The 14,753-nt window shown below is 37.7% G+C and overlaps 1 protein-coding gene across 3 annotated transcripts in view; it reads right to left on the minus strand.

Moving 5' to 3' along the window:
- Positions 1–20: 20 nt before the first annotated feature.
- The window catches only part of EML5 (EMAP like 5), a 98,559-nt gene continuing 83,826 nt past the window's right edge, over positions 21–14,753 (minus strand). For 2 of the 3 annotated variants that reach the window (XM_077783994.2, XM_085580627.1), the window contains 7 exons: positions 14,175–14,363; positions 13,803–13,975; positions 12,366–12,528; positions 11,374–11,477; positions 9,563–9,716; positions 8,686–8,786; positions 21–8,350 (listed from right to left, as the gene is read on the minus strand). In XM_077783994.2, coding sequence (XP_077640120.1) covers positions 8,314–8,350; positions 8,686–8,786; positions 9,563–9,716; positions 11,374–11,477; positions 12,366–12,528; positions 13,803–13,975; positions 14,175–14,363 — 921 coding nt within the window. In that variant the 3' untranslated portion in view covers positions 21–8,313. The remainder of the gene's footprint in view (positions 8,351–8,685; positions 8,787–9,562; positions 9,717–11,373; positions 11,478–12,365; positions 12,529–13,802; positions 13,976–14,174; positions 14,364–14,753) is intronic. The other variant, XM_085580628.1, reaches the window with a different exon arrangement.

Genomic DNA, 14,753 nt, shown 5'->3' on the forward strand with positions numbered 1-14,753 from the left:
TGATATTTAAATTGGCAAAGTGTTGAACAGTAACATAAATGCACTTTTTTATTAAATCTTTTTTTTTATATTTTGGGGAACTACATTTTCACAAAAATATACAAAAGAATTTCTTTTTACAAATATTTACATTCAATATCAGAAAACAATGATAGCTACATATTTTAAACTTAAATGTGACAAATATAGTCTTGAATTCTGAAACTTAACACTTGAGGAAAAGTATTTTTAATATTTTTTAAATAAAGTACTCAAAGTTCATATTCAAATTTTAAAAAATCTTAATTAATGCAAAAATCTGACATTTAATTTATATATATTTATACTTTAAATAAACATACAACACTGTTACAGGAATTAGATGTTCATGGTGGAAACCAAAATGGAGTACACTTAAACCCATGATCCATATAATATATGACCATACCTTTGGACTAGTTTAAAATACCTTTTTTTTTCTTTTTTATTTTTTATCTTGTTAAAGCAAGAGGGATTATCTGACACACTCCATAATGAAACAACAAATCTGAACAGACAACTGCATTTTAAGCTTAAAGAACTACAGTAAAATATTTTTATAAAGTGACCTGACAGGGGGCTGGAGAGGAGAGGAGAGGAGAGGATGCGCTCTGGTGTTGCACAGAGCCCTGCTGGAATGAGTTTCCAGATGAAAGACTGCAAAGAACATTATTTTTCTACAGAATTTCCCCGTGCCTTCATTAGCTGTCCCTTGCAGAAATAGCTGCCACTATGAAGCTATTTTCCATGTGAGATGAGGAGACAAGAATTTGTAAGGGCAGCAGAAGACCGGGACCATCTCCATTGCTGCATTTCCACTGCTGTGCTGGGCTGTCACCAATTGCAGTGTTCAGCATGAGAAAAGCTTTTTCTCTACTACAAACAGTGAAAAAACCAAGCTACAAAGCTAAAACTGCATTTTTTTAAAAAAAAGGAAATGGTTCTAATGTATTTAGTTAGTTTGTTACATTTTCAAGTTATCATTTTGGGCTTGATTGTATTCTAATATGGAATTTTACATTTAAAATGCCTTAGCTTGCTTTACAAATCAGTAATGCAGCTTCTCCATTACTTTATACCTATAATTGAACTAAAAAGCAGAAATTAAGCTAATTACCATATACTGCTAAAAAAAATAAAACCAAGATATTTTGCACCTGAAATCACAACATCAGGGTACATAGTAGCAAGAAAATGAGAAACAGATGAGAAATGTGTAAAGTACTACCCAACAGCACCAACATTTCACAAAAATACAAGAAACCATTTTTATTTCATGCAGTGTGTGTCTGTGTTCATGCCTGGAGTTCCTTTAGAAAGGATATTTACTGGATTCTAAAAGAATACAGTGTCACACATGTTCTGGGTGCAACTGATGGTTGAAAAAATCATGATCATGGTGTTATGGCTGTACCACTTCCAGCTCCATTGCATGGAAAGATCCATCCCCCACCTCATCAGTCTCAAGAATTTACAATTAAGTTAATAGAAAATTAATTTTCAGCAACAGCATGCTTGGGATTGGCTTTGGTTATTACAAATGACCACAATAACAGCAAATCTGTGGTTAAAGTTGGCCCTCTCAGCCACTACATTGGAAAAATAAACTTATTTGGTGGCTGGGAGGAGGTAGTTGGGACAGAGGCTTCTGTGGGAAGGAGGCAGAGTAGTAAGAGCCAAAGCTAATGAAGGAATAATGGAGGATATTACATAAACATGTCTTTGCCCTAAATGCTTAAAATCCTGCAGAGGTCTGAAACTAAAATACCCCTCTACTACAGCCCTTTTTCAGAACTTACCAATGCAACACTTGTTGCAATAATTTACATTTTATTTTTATGGCCTCATCTTCTTCCTCAGCCCCACTGAGAGCAGCTGAAGGCAGCACCAGCTTTATGAGCTCTGCAGCACCACACACAATGGGACAGTGGCAATTGTCCCTTCATCCTAGAAAACTGATAAAGCACAACTGGCCTTAATCCTCTGGTTTAACACACCCATTATGTGGGTGCCACTTAGTAGCTGAGTGGATACAACCTGCTTTCCTTTACAAACAGTGTGAGTCATACAGAACTTCTCATCACTGGAACAAACATGACAATACTTTGGGGGATATAATTAAAAAACAAAAAACATTTGAGGTTTTGGTTTTTTTTCAATGAGCTCTCACAAGAAATCAGTGCCCAAACTAAGCAAAATACATGCTGCTAAGGGCAAAATCACTTTTTAGGGTCTTGAAGGTATCCCACAAACAGCAATAGAATCTAAGGAAACACCTAGTTTGGCTTCTGGAAGAGAAATCCAAACATACCAAGCAATAGGAACATCCTGCCTCTCACGTTCCAAATTAAACTGTCCTCTTGCAATTGGAGATGGATCAGTCATGCTATTCATGCAAAAATTTTATGTTTCTTCCAAAGAATTGCCGAAAGTAGAAGTCCAGTTGTCTAATCAGCACCTATAATGAGTTTGGACTGTTTTTTACATAAAGTTTACCATAACTATTTCCTTTTTTAGTAATTCTTTACTATGGGATAAAATCAAGAACTTTATGCTGACTTATTTCTTTGATATATACTGATTTATATACTCAGATGTATTTGTTGGGTCTAATTACATTCACCTGACTTCCTGTATATTTGAAGGCCCTGGCTTGGAACCACTGGAGGAAAATTTAGCTCAAGTAGGATCTGAACCACCGTCTGCAGATTCCTCTGGCTGTCACACCTTAGGTTGAATGCAAGAGCCCACAGCTTTCATGTCATCTTAAATATTGTGAATGTGGGAACAGAATCAAGAACTGCTGAATAGGAAGGAAGTGAGAGGCAGTAATTGTGACAGCTTGGTTAAGAGTTTTCTGAAGTATAATATTTTCTTTGGTTTAATATTCTTTGTTTGAAGACCATTTTCAGAAGAGGCTCATTAAAATAATCTTTGTTTGTTTTAGGTGGAAATTTAAGTAGCCTTTTAAAATACATCCTTCAACTCTTTTGCCTGAGCTCTCAGTACTACAGAGCACTTCTGTCTTAATAGCACTTTCTTTGTTCCACTGCATCCACTGCAGCTGTGGGTAACCTGCTCTTTGCTGCTGCACCTCAGCTCTAATCAGGTGTCCCACAGGTACAGGAGTGGAGACAGCGAGTGGGAGTGGCTGCATCTTCCCAAACACAGAGCAACCAAAGTTGCCTGCAGCCTTTCCTTGAGCACTGTGCTGCTCTCCAGCCCTTACACGTCCCAAGCAGCCACTGAATGCCTCCCACTTGAAAGATGTTTGCCACTCACCACCACAAATGTCAGTTCTTTCATCTTGCCTTAGCCTATTTTTGAGTGGTCCTTTCTCTGCTTTCCTTTCTTCTGCCTTTTCTCCATGTTTGTTTACTGGTTTCCAGTTATTGCTTCTTCTACCCTATGTTCCATAATTCCAAAAAGAAGAGGAAATTAGAATTGCCTACTGTCATTGTGCTGAGACCTTATGCCTTTTGTTGTTTTGTTTTAAACAAGAGGGGTGGAGAACACACATTCCATGCTTTTTTCCCCACTTCCTTTCCAAAGAAGTAGTGAATGGGCTGGATTGCTGATCTCACAGTTAACAAAAAAACAGGTATCAAGGTATCAAGGTTTTGACTGGTTTGCTGATAGTAAACTGAGAAAAGTATAGTAAGTGTTTACTTGTTCTAGCATCAAATAGACTAAGAAAACCACCTAGTACTTCTTAGATGCAAATCATTTTGGCAAGGAAACCTATTGTGGCTGTTATGCATATTAGACACCTAAAACTATGCTATTTGTATTTCTAAAAGGAGATATGTAGAGTTTGTCTGAAGTCAAAGTCAATTGAAGAGCAGAAGCCAGGGCCAACAAAATAAATGGGCTTGGTGTAATCACCCAACAGTGCATGGTATGAAGAATGACAGCAGGCTTTGGCAAGCATATGGATGTATCCACATGAGGAGAAATCAAATGCTGCTAAAAATTTTAGAAAAACAGAGCCGATTGCAAGGAAGCATAAAAAAACTAGTCAGAACAAAAAGCATACAAATGCAATGCAACTACAGGTGTTTACATCGCTGATGTGGCAATTCATTCTGTGATTTGTATTCTTACTTCCCCTTCTGTAGAGTCTACAGAATGCTCCACTTGGTCCAAAACATTGACAAGATGACATCTCTCTACAGCTTATGTTAACGGAATTTTTTAAAAAAACACTTTCAGGATTAAGGCTGGTCACATCTCTGACATTGATAATGAAACAGGGAACGTGTCACCTTGCCCAATTAAATGCTGTAATTGAAGCCAAGATCCTTTCTTGTGACACACCTTGCCCAGCACATCCAGGCCGGGCTCTGGGCAGGACCCTGAGGCAGGGGAGGTGCTCGGGAGGCTCAGGGGCGCGGGGTCTCTTGGCAAACCAGCAGCTCCAACAGGGGGGCTCAGGTGCTTCAGGCAGCAGCTGAGAGAACTGGATCATGGTTTTAAACTAAGCCACTCCTGAATGCTATCAAAGTCCTGCTCTTGGTACTCAAGTCCTTTATTTTAATTTTGTTTTAGACTGAGGAGAGGTCTCACCTGCTGGACCTGCTTTCTGATGGCACAAGTCCAGGTTAGCATTAACCTGACTGGTACAAAGTTCAGTTATGCTGAAATGAATCTTGCTAACACCGATACCCTGACACAGAGCAAAGTCAGAAGTTGCTGTGAGTGGTGCTTTCCTTCAGCTGTCACCAAGTGATAAAATAGCTTTAATTTTCTGAAATCCTATCCTTTAGTTTCACAGCATTTCTTGCTTTCCCTAGCAAAATATATGCTGACTGCCTTCTTGAGATTAAAAAAAAATATATATTCAAGTCTAAATTATTCTACATATTTGGCTAATTTTCTCTCTCTGACCTAATTCTGAACTGTGTTCCTCCGTTCCTACAATATGGCAACTTTCAGTTCTAAATGTGTTTATTTTTTATATTTCCCTGCTCCTTGGAGCTGAATTTTCCTTATTATCTGTTTTCTAAGTATGCTTTTTAGCTTTCCAGGGCATAAGTGAAATTTTATTTTATTTTTATTCAATTCTCCAGTTAATATTTTTTATTACCAAAAGTATTGCTGACTAAAGATCCCAAAGATGTATGTTTGCTGCTAACCAAAAAGACAAGCTACAGTAAAAAGTCATCCACTATAAGTGATTAAATTATACAAAGACCTTTTGCCTCCCCTTTCCTAGTGCAGAAGTTTTCTCCAGCTTCAGGCAAAGCCCTCCTGCTCTCCAATCTCTCTCCTGCTTCCAGATAAAAGGCTGTCACTACTCCCTCCACATTCCACATTCCAGCTTCTTCCCTGACCTATCCTACAGGCTTCTGTCCTCCTCTGACTTCTCTGTGGAGCATCCAGCCTCGAGGTCTCACTGCCTATCAGAACAGGCAGCCTGTTCCCATGTACATGCTTCAAGCATGGGTGGCAACAATTAGCAAGTTATTACAGTAGCATTTAATGTAAACAGCAAATGAGGCACAGTAGCAAGCACCATCACAGACAAAAAGACCAAAAACACCACAAAGCTGCCAGCTTGGACCATGCTGCCAGCCAGCTCTTCCCTTCAGCAGAGAATCACAGCTATGTTATGCTCCAAACTGCAACTGGGGCTCTGCTCACTCTTCTCCTCATTTGTGGCCATTCCCAGCTGGCTGCCCCCATTTTTACCTGGCAAACCACAGAGCAGTTTCACCAGGGAAAACACTGGCTACCAACACAGGCTGCAGGAGGAGGAACAATGCTGGCAGTTTAGTTTTTGAGGAGCTCCTCAGCTTCCAGCTCCCATCCCAGCCCCTTACAGTAGCAGCGAGGTTTGGAGGAGAGTGAAGAAACAGGGAGACCTAGAGGCTGCAGCCCTCAGCCCGGTCCCATCCCTTTTTTCTCATCCTTCAGCTCTGGTGTGGCCTTTGGGATTCCTCAAGGGAAAAGCACCAATGGATAAATTATCAGTGGAGAGGCACAGCATTCATGAAGGGCATAGGGGGAGGGAGGAGGAGAGAAGAGGATCAGTGACAAGGATTCCAGGAACAAAGCCTCTTGATCCACATACCTCCTTCACTGGGTGAAGGCTTACAGAAGAGCTCACAGAGCCTAGGATTTTGTGGGGAAAACTCAGAGACAGAAAAATATGGACTTTGATCTGGCAGTCTGAGCAGGACAGACTATTATAAGTGAGCTCTTAAAAGTCATCCATCTTGATCCAATGAAAGGCAACTGTAAAATAGAGGCAGGACAAATCTTACTTCAAGTCCGAAAGTCCTGCACAGATGTGTTTAATAAGGGATAGAAACACAGCCATAAAAGAGCACACTTCAAACCATTTCTCTGGTAAAGAGAAGATATAAACACCAGAGACTAATTTTCATGTACAACAGACAGACAGGAAACAAGGTTATCAGATACATCAGGTCTAATCACAATTCTCAAATGCAATTCACCTAAACTCAAAAACATTACTGCCAAAACCTCCCTGTACACTCATGACCAAATCCTCAGTTTTTGCTCCTGTAGAATAGCAGCTGCATGACTGGCAAGACTTTGCTAAGAACCATCCTGCTGAGAAACCTGATAACTGCTTAGTTCATATCAACTTCTTTAAAATAAATATTCATTATAGATTCATATATAAAATATATTATCTAAGACAGTTGGGTAACTAGTTTTGTATAACACATAACAAGGAGAGCACAAAAGTTTGGTTCTATAACTTTTCTCCTCCTTCTCTTCTACCTGCAAGCCCTCTCATTCCCCCTGTAACCTACATGCACACAAGATGACTACAAGAGATGAGGTTTATCTCTTTTTCATCTGGCATAAGAAAATGCAAGAGATGAAAACTATCAAAGCCTCTTGACTAACCTAAACAAGTGCCACTGTCAAAGCAATGCTAGCTTACACAGAAAGAGAGCTTTCTGTGTAAGAAAGAATGCCACAATGATGGCAGTGCTGATAATTAGTGATTTTTGATCCCTGCTATATTGCATGAAAATTAACTGTATGTAATGCTTCTCTATGGCATGATTTAGACAAACACCTGATGAAACCTTCCTCACTTGAAACCAAAACACAGCTTTGTTCAGGATTTTATTATCACTGAAATGCTTTTCTAACTGAGAATATCAGTTGCAGGATAGAATAAATGCTCGAGGTGACAGCAGGTCCATTCAAAGAAGCAGATGATTGGACATCTTTTACAGTCAGAAGAGAAATCTGAATAGAGACATCTCCCAGCTAGTCCTAACTCTATTAAAAAGTTCAAATGTATAAAATATAATGCTCAGAAAATTCTCTCTGAATCTCCCCTATGATGCTGAGAAAATAAAATCAATTCATATTGCTCTGAAATTCTATTTTGCCACTGCTGACATCCCAAACTTTATCAACAAGAAGACTACAAAATCCTCACCCTGGTCCTCATTTCCAGCAGAGAGGCTCACAGCCCAGTCAAGTAACACAGCAATAATCTCTCTTCCACTGAGAATACTTTTATTCACAAGGCAAAAATTGGAGTTAGACTTTTAGGTAGTGGGCAAGGCACTCGCAAAGTGAGCAAATCTATTTTTGCTCATAGAACTAATTTAATGTTTAAGTGCAACAAAAACACTAAATTAGCCATGAAGATCATGCATATCCAAAGGCTTTCACCAGACATGACTGTGACCCAGGCCTCTAAATGCAGAAATATTGCAGTCATAAGGAACCAACTCTATTATTTTCTGCTTCATCAGATATGATGTTTCCTTTTGACCAGTCATAGAAATATAATTTCTATTATAATAATTAAACATTTATTAAAATACTATATATTTAAGAGTTAATATATGGTTTCTCTCAGTAATAAAATATGGAATACTCTTTTTATTTATGCTATTTAGATCTCAAAACTCAAAGGAAAAACATTCATGCTGAAAATAGATCAATGTACAGCACTAGGTCAGGAATAGCATCTCTTGATTAAAACCCCAAGAACTTGCTGTGAAACTGTACATTGATTAACAATTCACTTTTTCCTTTCATCCACATATTTTGTTTTCAACATCTGGCAGTGAGTGGAATATAAACCCAGATTATCTGACACTGAAGCAAAAGTAGCAGCCTCAGTGCGTCCATCCTTCTGGCAGGCTCCAGGTCCCATCTTTCAGAGACAGATTGCTCTGTGTCTTGGGTCATTTCTTATGCATGCAGGGCACAGTAGAATGTCACATTGCAATCCTGGGTGTTTCATGCCTGGTACTTCATGCAGTTTCCTCTTTGCAAGTCTCCATGTCTCTCTCAATGAGGCATATGCACACATTTCCAAACAAATAAGCTGTGTTTTCAAAAAGATATTAAATATGAGATATAGAAGACTACAGTGTTGTTAAAAGAAATGTCTAACACAGCCAAAAGGAATTCCCATTAAAAGTATGATTATAAGTTCTTAAGTTCTGAATATTTATGTGAACATTTTAACTTATTAAATATTAGCTGTTCACATTAACATTAGGGCTATTCATTTTGCCACAAGTATGTTTTTCCCTATGTATGAACAGGAAAGCAAGCGCATGGATAAAAGGCTGAAGGCTGAGACTGAACTTGTCATTGCTGTGGACTGTCCATGTGCAGTGTTGTGCAGATTCTGGCAGTACAGGCAAGAACACCTACCTGCAGTCATCCCCTCCAGCACTGACCACGTATCTGTCTCCACTTGTGAATCGAATATTAGTTAAGTGAGCAGAGTGACCTAAAAATCGCTTGTGTTTTGCCTGAAAAAAAACCCAAACAACAGAATGAGAGAGTCTAAATATTTTGTACCCTCCTAAATCAAAAAAGGCATGCATGTTTTTTTCTACCTTTTTATTGCATCACACATTTATAATGTTCAAAAGTTATATAGGTTATCAAATGTGAAAGATCTCCTGAAGGAGAACTACTATGGAGCTGCAATGCAGATTAAATTGTCAGCCAATAATATTAAATACATCTTGTCACATGACTAACTTCCAAGTTTTGTGTAAAATTTCTGACACTGAAAAACAATTGTTTTAATTGCAATTGTGTGAGCAGTTTACCCTGTGCAGTCTCAAATCCTGAAGAGTGAAAACAAATTTTAAGAAATTATAAATTAAAGTTAAAAAAACCCAGTGAAACAATTTAACAGCGTTAGTGAAAAATCGGTAAACTCTTCATCCATGAAGAAGCACAGATGGGACTAAAATCACCAGCTATCTTCCTCATCTGTCAGATGGATCAGAGATGTGGAAATTACTAAGGGCTTTGAGATTTTTCATAAGGCAGGCACTATGCTAAAGCAGACTGGCAGACAATATCAACACCTACAAGAGGTTATAGCAAGAGCTTCTGCACAAAATAGTAGGAAAACTCTGAGGTGGAGCATGTGAAGAGACTACGGAGCTAAGGAGATATTAAAAAGCTACAAATTTAGAGAAGAAAATATTTCCATCATATGTCTTCTAGAGAAACAAGAAAATATCCTAATATCAACAGTACTTGTTGTAACCATGCAAAAATAAGCTCTTACAAATTTTTCAGGACATGGAAAGTCAAACAGTTTGACCATGCCAAAATCATCGCCTGTTACGAGATTGATTCCCGAGTGAGAGACACAAGCACAGTTCACATCAGCTTTTTCAGCATGCCTGGACCAGATTCCAATTACTTCATCCCCAAGAACACTGAAACAGAAGACCAAGAAATTCTTTTGAAAACCATTGCAAAAACCGCAGTAAGGTAATAGAAAGCAGATCTCATATTCTAACTGGTTCTATAAAAATGCAATGCTTACATTTTATTTTCACACATGCACACCTTATATAGCTTTAATTCTGTAATTAATTTTTGAATCATTCCATAATTAAAAAAATTATGATTATGATAAAACTGATTCAGTGATACAATTCCCAAAATAATTTGGCCCACAGCAATGTGAGAGAACCAAAGATGAAATCAATAGTACTACTACTATTCAGTAAGGCATTTGCAAAAAAAAGAAAGGACAATTAGAAATAGAGCACCATAGCATAAGCCTTAGATGAATAACCTTCAGCTTTTGGAAAATTAAAAATTGTATATTCTCCATTGCATATAACGATGTTCTATTGATTCTGTAGTGTTTTCATATCAATCTAAAAAAAAGTTTATCTGAGTCCAATGAAGATTATAATGAATTTTCATTATAATCAGAGAGAGAAAAATTGCCCTGAAAACATAATTATTTTAGGAGTCCAGAAATCTTCCTTTGCAAAGCATTGTAAACCAGCTTTTACCCAACTCTGCTTATAAGGTATATGCATACTTCCGGAATGCACAGAAACAAGAAATTTATCATTTGTTAACAAGTGAATGATTTGGAATTTTTCTGTGATTCGTCCCCCCAATTCAGGGCACAGTACAGTACATGCAAAAAGGCATGATTTACATCAAACATACTGAATTGGATCAGGAAATACTAGTTTCTTGGTTTTGTCTCAGAAAGGTGACAAAAACTGATAACCCAAACAAAAATCAGAAATCTAGCAAAATGAGCCTTGAAGAGCCCTTTAAAAGCTTATAGTCTTAGCTGTGTATTGCAGCAAACAGTCAGCATTCTTATTTTTGAAAGTGGCTCAAATGTGGAAAAATTTTCAAGTATTTATTCTCAATTTTTGTCTAAGGGTGATAATTAGAAGACAATAATTAAAAGCAGGCAACAGAGACTGAAAAAAGGCACAGAAAGCCAGATTTTCATAGAACAGAAAACAAATTCTTTAACTGCAAAATAAAAATAAAATATGGTATTTTATTGCATGTAATATCTTGAAAGAAACACAGTAACTTTAAGGTATTTAAAAGCACTTTTGTATGATTTCTAATATGCAAATGTTAATAACAATTTATACAGATATCATCAGTGTGGTACTGTAAATAAACCTGAATTACCTTAGCCGTGTATTGTCTTTTCATGTTTTGATCTGTTTTAACTGGCCCTGTACTCTCACCACTGTTTTGAAAAAAGAGTGCACTATTGCAGATAATTTGCAGAGTGCAATCAAACAAATACCGAGGCTGCTAGAGTTGTATCAAAGGACCTAGAGATGCCCAGTGAGTACAAGGACATGTGAGAGATGGGTTTTTATCAGATTCCTCAGGGGTCAAACAGCCCCTGTGTACTGAGGGAACCTGCTCCACTGTAGTGCCTTTTGCTGTGCTGCATTCAGGGGAGCTGCTGCCAGAGCAGATGGGTGTGTTAACAGAGAATATCTAGCTGAAGGGATTAAATATGCTTTTAAATAGTAGGTGCTTCTCCTGGAAGCTCCAGGTGTTTTAATAGGTGTAAATATATGAATCATTTACCTTGTCCAAGTAGCCCATGTTATTCTGTCAATCACAGCCTGGTCCACAAGCTGCTTTCCTGAAGGCACTTCATACACTTGCCTTTTGTAAGACCCCGTAGAGACCTTTGAGGTGACCACAGAGAATTTACAATACATTAACTTGTTTCAAAAGATGAAAATATAATTCCAGAGGTCTTAGAAAAGCATTTTGATGACAGTTACTTTTTACTCTATAAAGTAACAACTATCAAGAAAACTTAGTCAATGAGCTGAAAATTCTCAAAAATCTGTACAAGCATAAAGCAACAGTGAGAAAGCATAAGAAATCTTAACATTTAAATGTCTAATTAGTAAAAAACAACCGAAACAACTCACATTCTGCATGTATGTGTTAGTGTGTCACTATATACAAATAAGGCAAAATAAATTCCTATCTTTAGAATGACAAAAAGGTGTTCCTCTTGGGCTGTAAATATTGATTTGATAATGAGAGAAGCTTATTTCTCTTTTCAGATGCAAATAAAATATAGAAAGTATACTGTATATACTTTATTTTTATTTTAAGAAACATATTAAGCCCTCCTATAGCTGGAAGTTGCAACACCATCATTTTGGTACTGCTCCACAAAGTCTAGCACCAAAAAGACATGTAATGACATCATGCTAGTCAGAGAGACAAAGAATTCATAGATCCCAGGCCCTGCAGAAGAACAGATTTTACTCCTTTCTCTTTTAAGATAGCCCATCAGCATCAGAGGTAAAAAGGCAGGGAGACACATCACAGGAGATTTGAAATCTGTCTCTCATTTCTTTGCTTATTTTCTGTATTTGATCTCCAGGAAAACTATTCAAAACTAAAGGCATCCACTTACCATTACAACAAAGTCTAATGACAGAAACATACTCCAAACTTAGCTACAAAACTTAGGAGTTGTCAAAGGAGAATACTTGCTGAGTATGTGTCATGAGTATGTTTTCCATTCAGTACCTTGAACAACTAATGACTGATACCTGGAGATAAGAGCTATCAGCAGAGAAGTCCATCTGGATCACAAAACTTGGGATATCCTTGCAATAGCTGATTCGATTTAGCGTGGGACCCAAAGTCAGATCATAGAAATCCACTGCATTCTCACTGGAGCCAACTGCTAGGTAACGAGAATCTGGGCTAAATCTGAACAGATAAAAGGGTTTAATGAACACAGGTTGGCACTTACAACAGCTTAAAATATTTGAGAAGTACAGAAATTTGCATTTCAAGTATCTGCTATCCAGAAGAGAATGGAGGCAAAGTATTCCATCTGCTAAGCAAAATAACTTTTGAAATTAAATTTTCAGGGAATGCATATCCAGCAGAAGGTGGCAATAATTTTGGTACAGATTACACATACAAGTGAACAGGTAACATCTCTTGAATAACTCTGTTCATTATCTGATTTCATGAACCCCTCATGGTCTAAAAACTTGTGACATCCCCCTGATGACACTGACTCCCTTATGCTGTACTTACATGCTGTATGTTAAAGACTGGAAAACTGAAGTGCTCTAACTGAAGAAAAGCCAGAACTTCTAGATGAAAGGTACTGAATAAAAAAGATGTAAATCAAACCTTCTGTTTCCCCAATGTATCTTTGCAGACTGGTTTCTTTTTTCCAATTTTCCTTTTTAGTCTTGAAACTCAGTAGCTGCCTGAGCTGACCAAATCCCTCATGGCCAATTCTGTGTTATTGGGGAAGTTTCTTTATTTCTATTCTCTCTGAAACATACCCTTGGACAGCTTTCCAACTCCAGCAATCCCCTAACTCCTAGCAGAGCTCTCCTGCAAGGTCTCACTTTGCTTATATTTCTCTTCTATCACACTTTACTCTCCAAAACTTTCCTTAGTTGATTACAACTAATTTATCTCACAGTCTGTTTCTCCACTCAGGAAACAGAAGCAAAATTTTACTTCTAACTCCTGTCAAACAAACACAACAAAGAGCAAACTGACAGACTGGCATTTCCATTCTCTCTCACAATGCAGTCTTCATCTCTAAGTGTCTGATCTCATTTTGCCCCCTAGAGTCCCTTCCCTCGAGCATGTGGCCCACAACCACAGCCTCGGTGTCACCAGCAGACCTGCTCAGGGCACTCCATCCCACTGTCCCTGCTGCCACCACCATGTCCAACAGTGCCCATCCACCCCTGGGGAACACCACTCCTCACTGGAGTGGCCACTCCACACCCCAGTTGTTTTGACTGATGTTATCTCTTATCACCACGTACCTCCTCTTTCTTTTTATTCCTGGTATCAGTGTAATAACACAAATTCCACAATTCACTCATTGATTCCAGCTCTCTGAAATATCATTGCAATGTTCCTCAGAAAACAGAGTTGTGTTTAAAAAAACCCAAAATATTGGAGATTTCTAGCATACTTTAAATAGACCAGGAATAATATTTTCTCACCTGATATCTTGAATTGCTGATCTCCTGTCCCTTTTTTTCCCCCAAATTTTTAGAGATGTCACAAGCAGAATAATAAATTCTCCATTTTTCATGCCAATAGCTACCATATCACCTTCTGGGCTGTAACAAACAGTACGAGCTGCATGTCCTAAGCTGACTTTGTTCAGCATCTTCTGTGAAGAAATAAAACCCCAGAATAGTAACTGTAACTATTTGTCCAAATTTTAAAAGCATCTTATGCTAATAGCTTGTTAACACACTAACAGCATTACACAGATTATTTTCAGACTACAATAAAAAACAAGTTTCAAGTCTGCAACACCATCACAGGACTATTTTTTTTCCCCTAAACAAGTATTCTCTAACACCTACCTTTTCAGCAATATCCCAGAGTCTTACTGTGCCATCTTCTGCAGCAGAAAGGAAAAAATCTCTGGATGGATGCGTTGCTAGGCCCCAGATGGGTCCATCCATATGACCATTAATTAGAATGTTACATGCAGCATTTTTCTCTCCAACTTCAATTATTTCAGCATTTCTTGTCCCAACAAGAATTTTGCCCTTGAACAATAGTGAAAGCATTATCTCTGATAAAATACATTAACCTCTCATGATGAACAGTAATTAAAATATCATCTAGAGCTACAGTACTGTCAAGAAAGTTTGCTTAAGTCAAATTATTAAATAATGAAAGAAAATTTATTTTTTAAACTCCTCTGAGATATTAAAGTACAAAGCTCTGAAGATATCATGATGCTGGCTGAGTTGCAGCTTGTCATTTGATATTTGATATCAAAGTGTGAAAAGAAAATAGAAAAGAAATCCTTAATTCGTCTTCATTTAAAATTTATATGAAATATTAAGAAAGACTGAGAGCTCACAAGCTAGATGTTTTTCTGCCACAATATCAGTTGCAGACACCTTCTAGCTTAGCCTTTAATTTCAAAGACT

This window comes from Lonchura striata, chromosome 5 (genome assembly GCF_050655825.1).
Source record: "Lonchura striata isolate lonStrDom1 chromosome 5, ASM5065582v1, whole genome shotgun sequence".
NCBI lineage: Eukaryota > Metazoa > Chordata > Aves > Passeriformes > Estrildidae > Lonchura > Lonchura striata.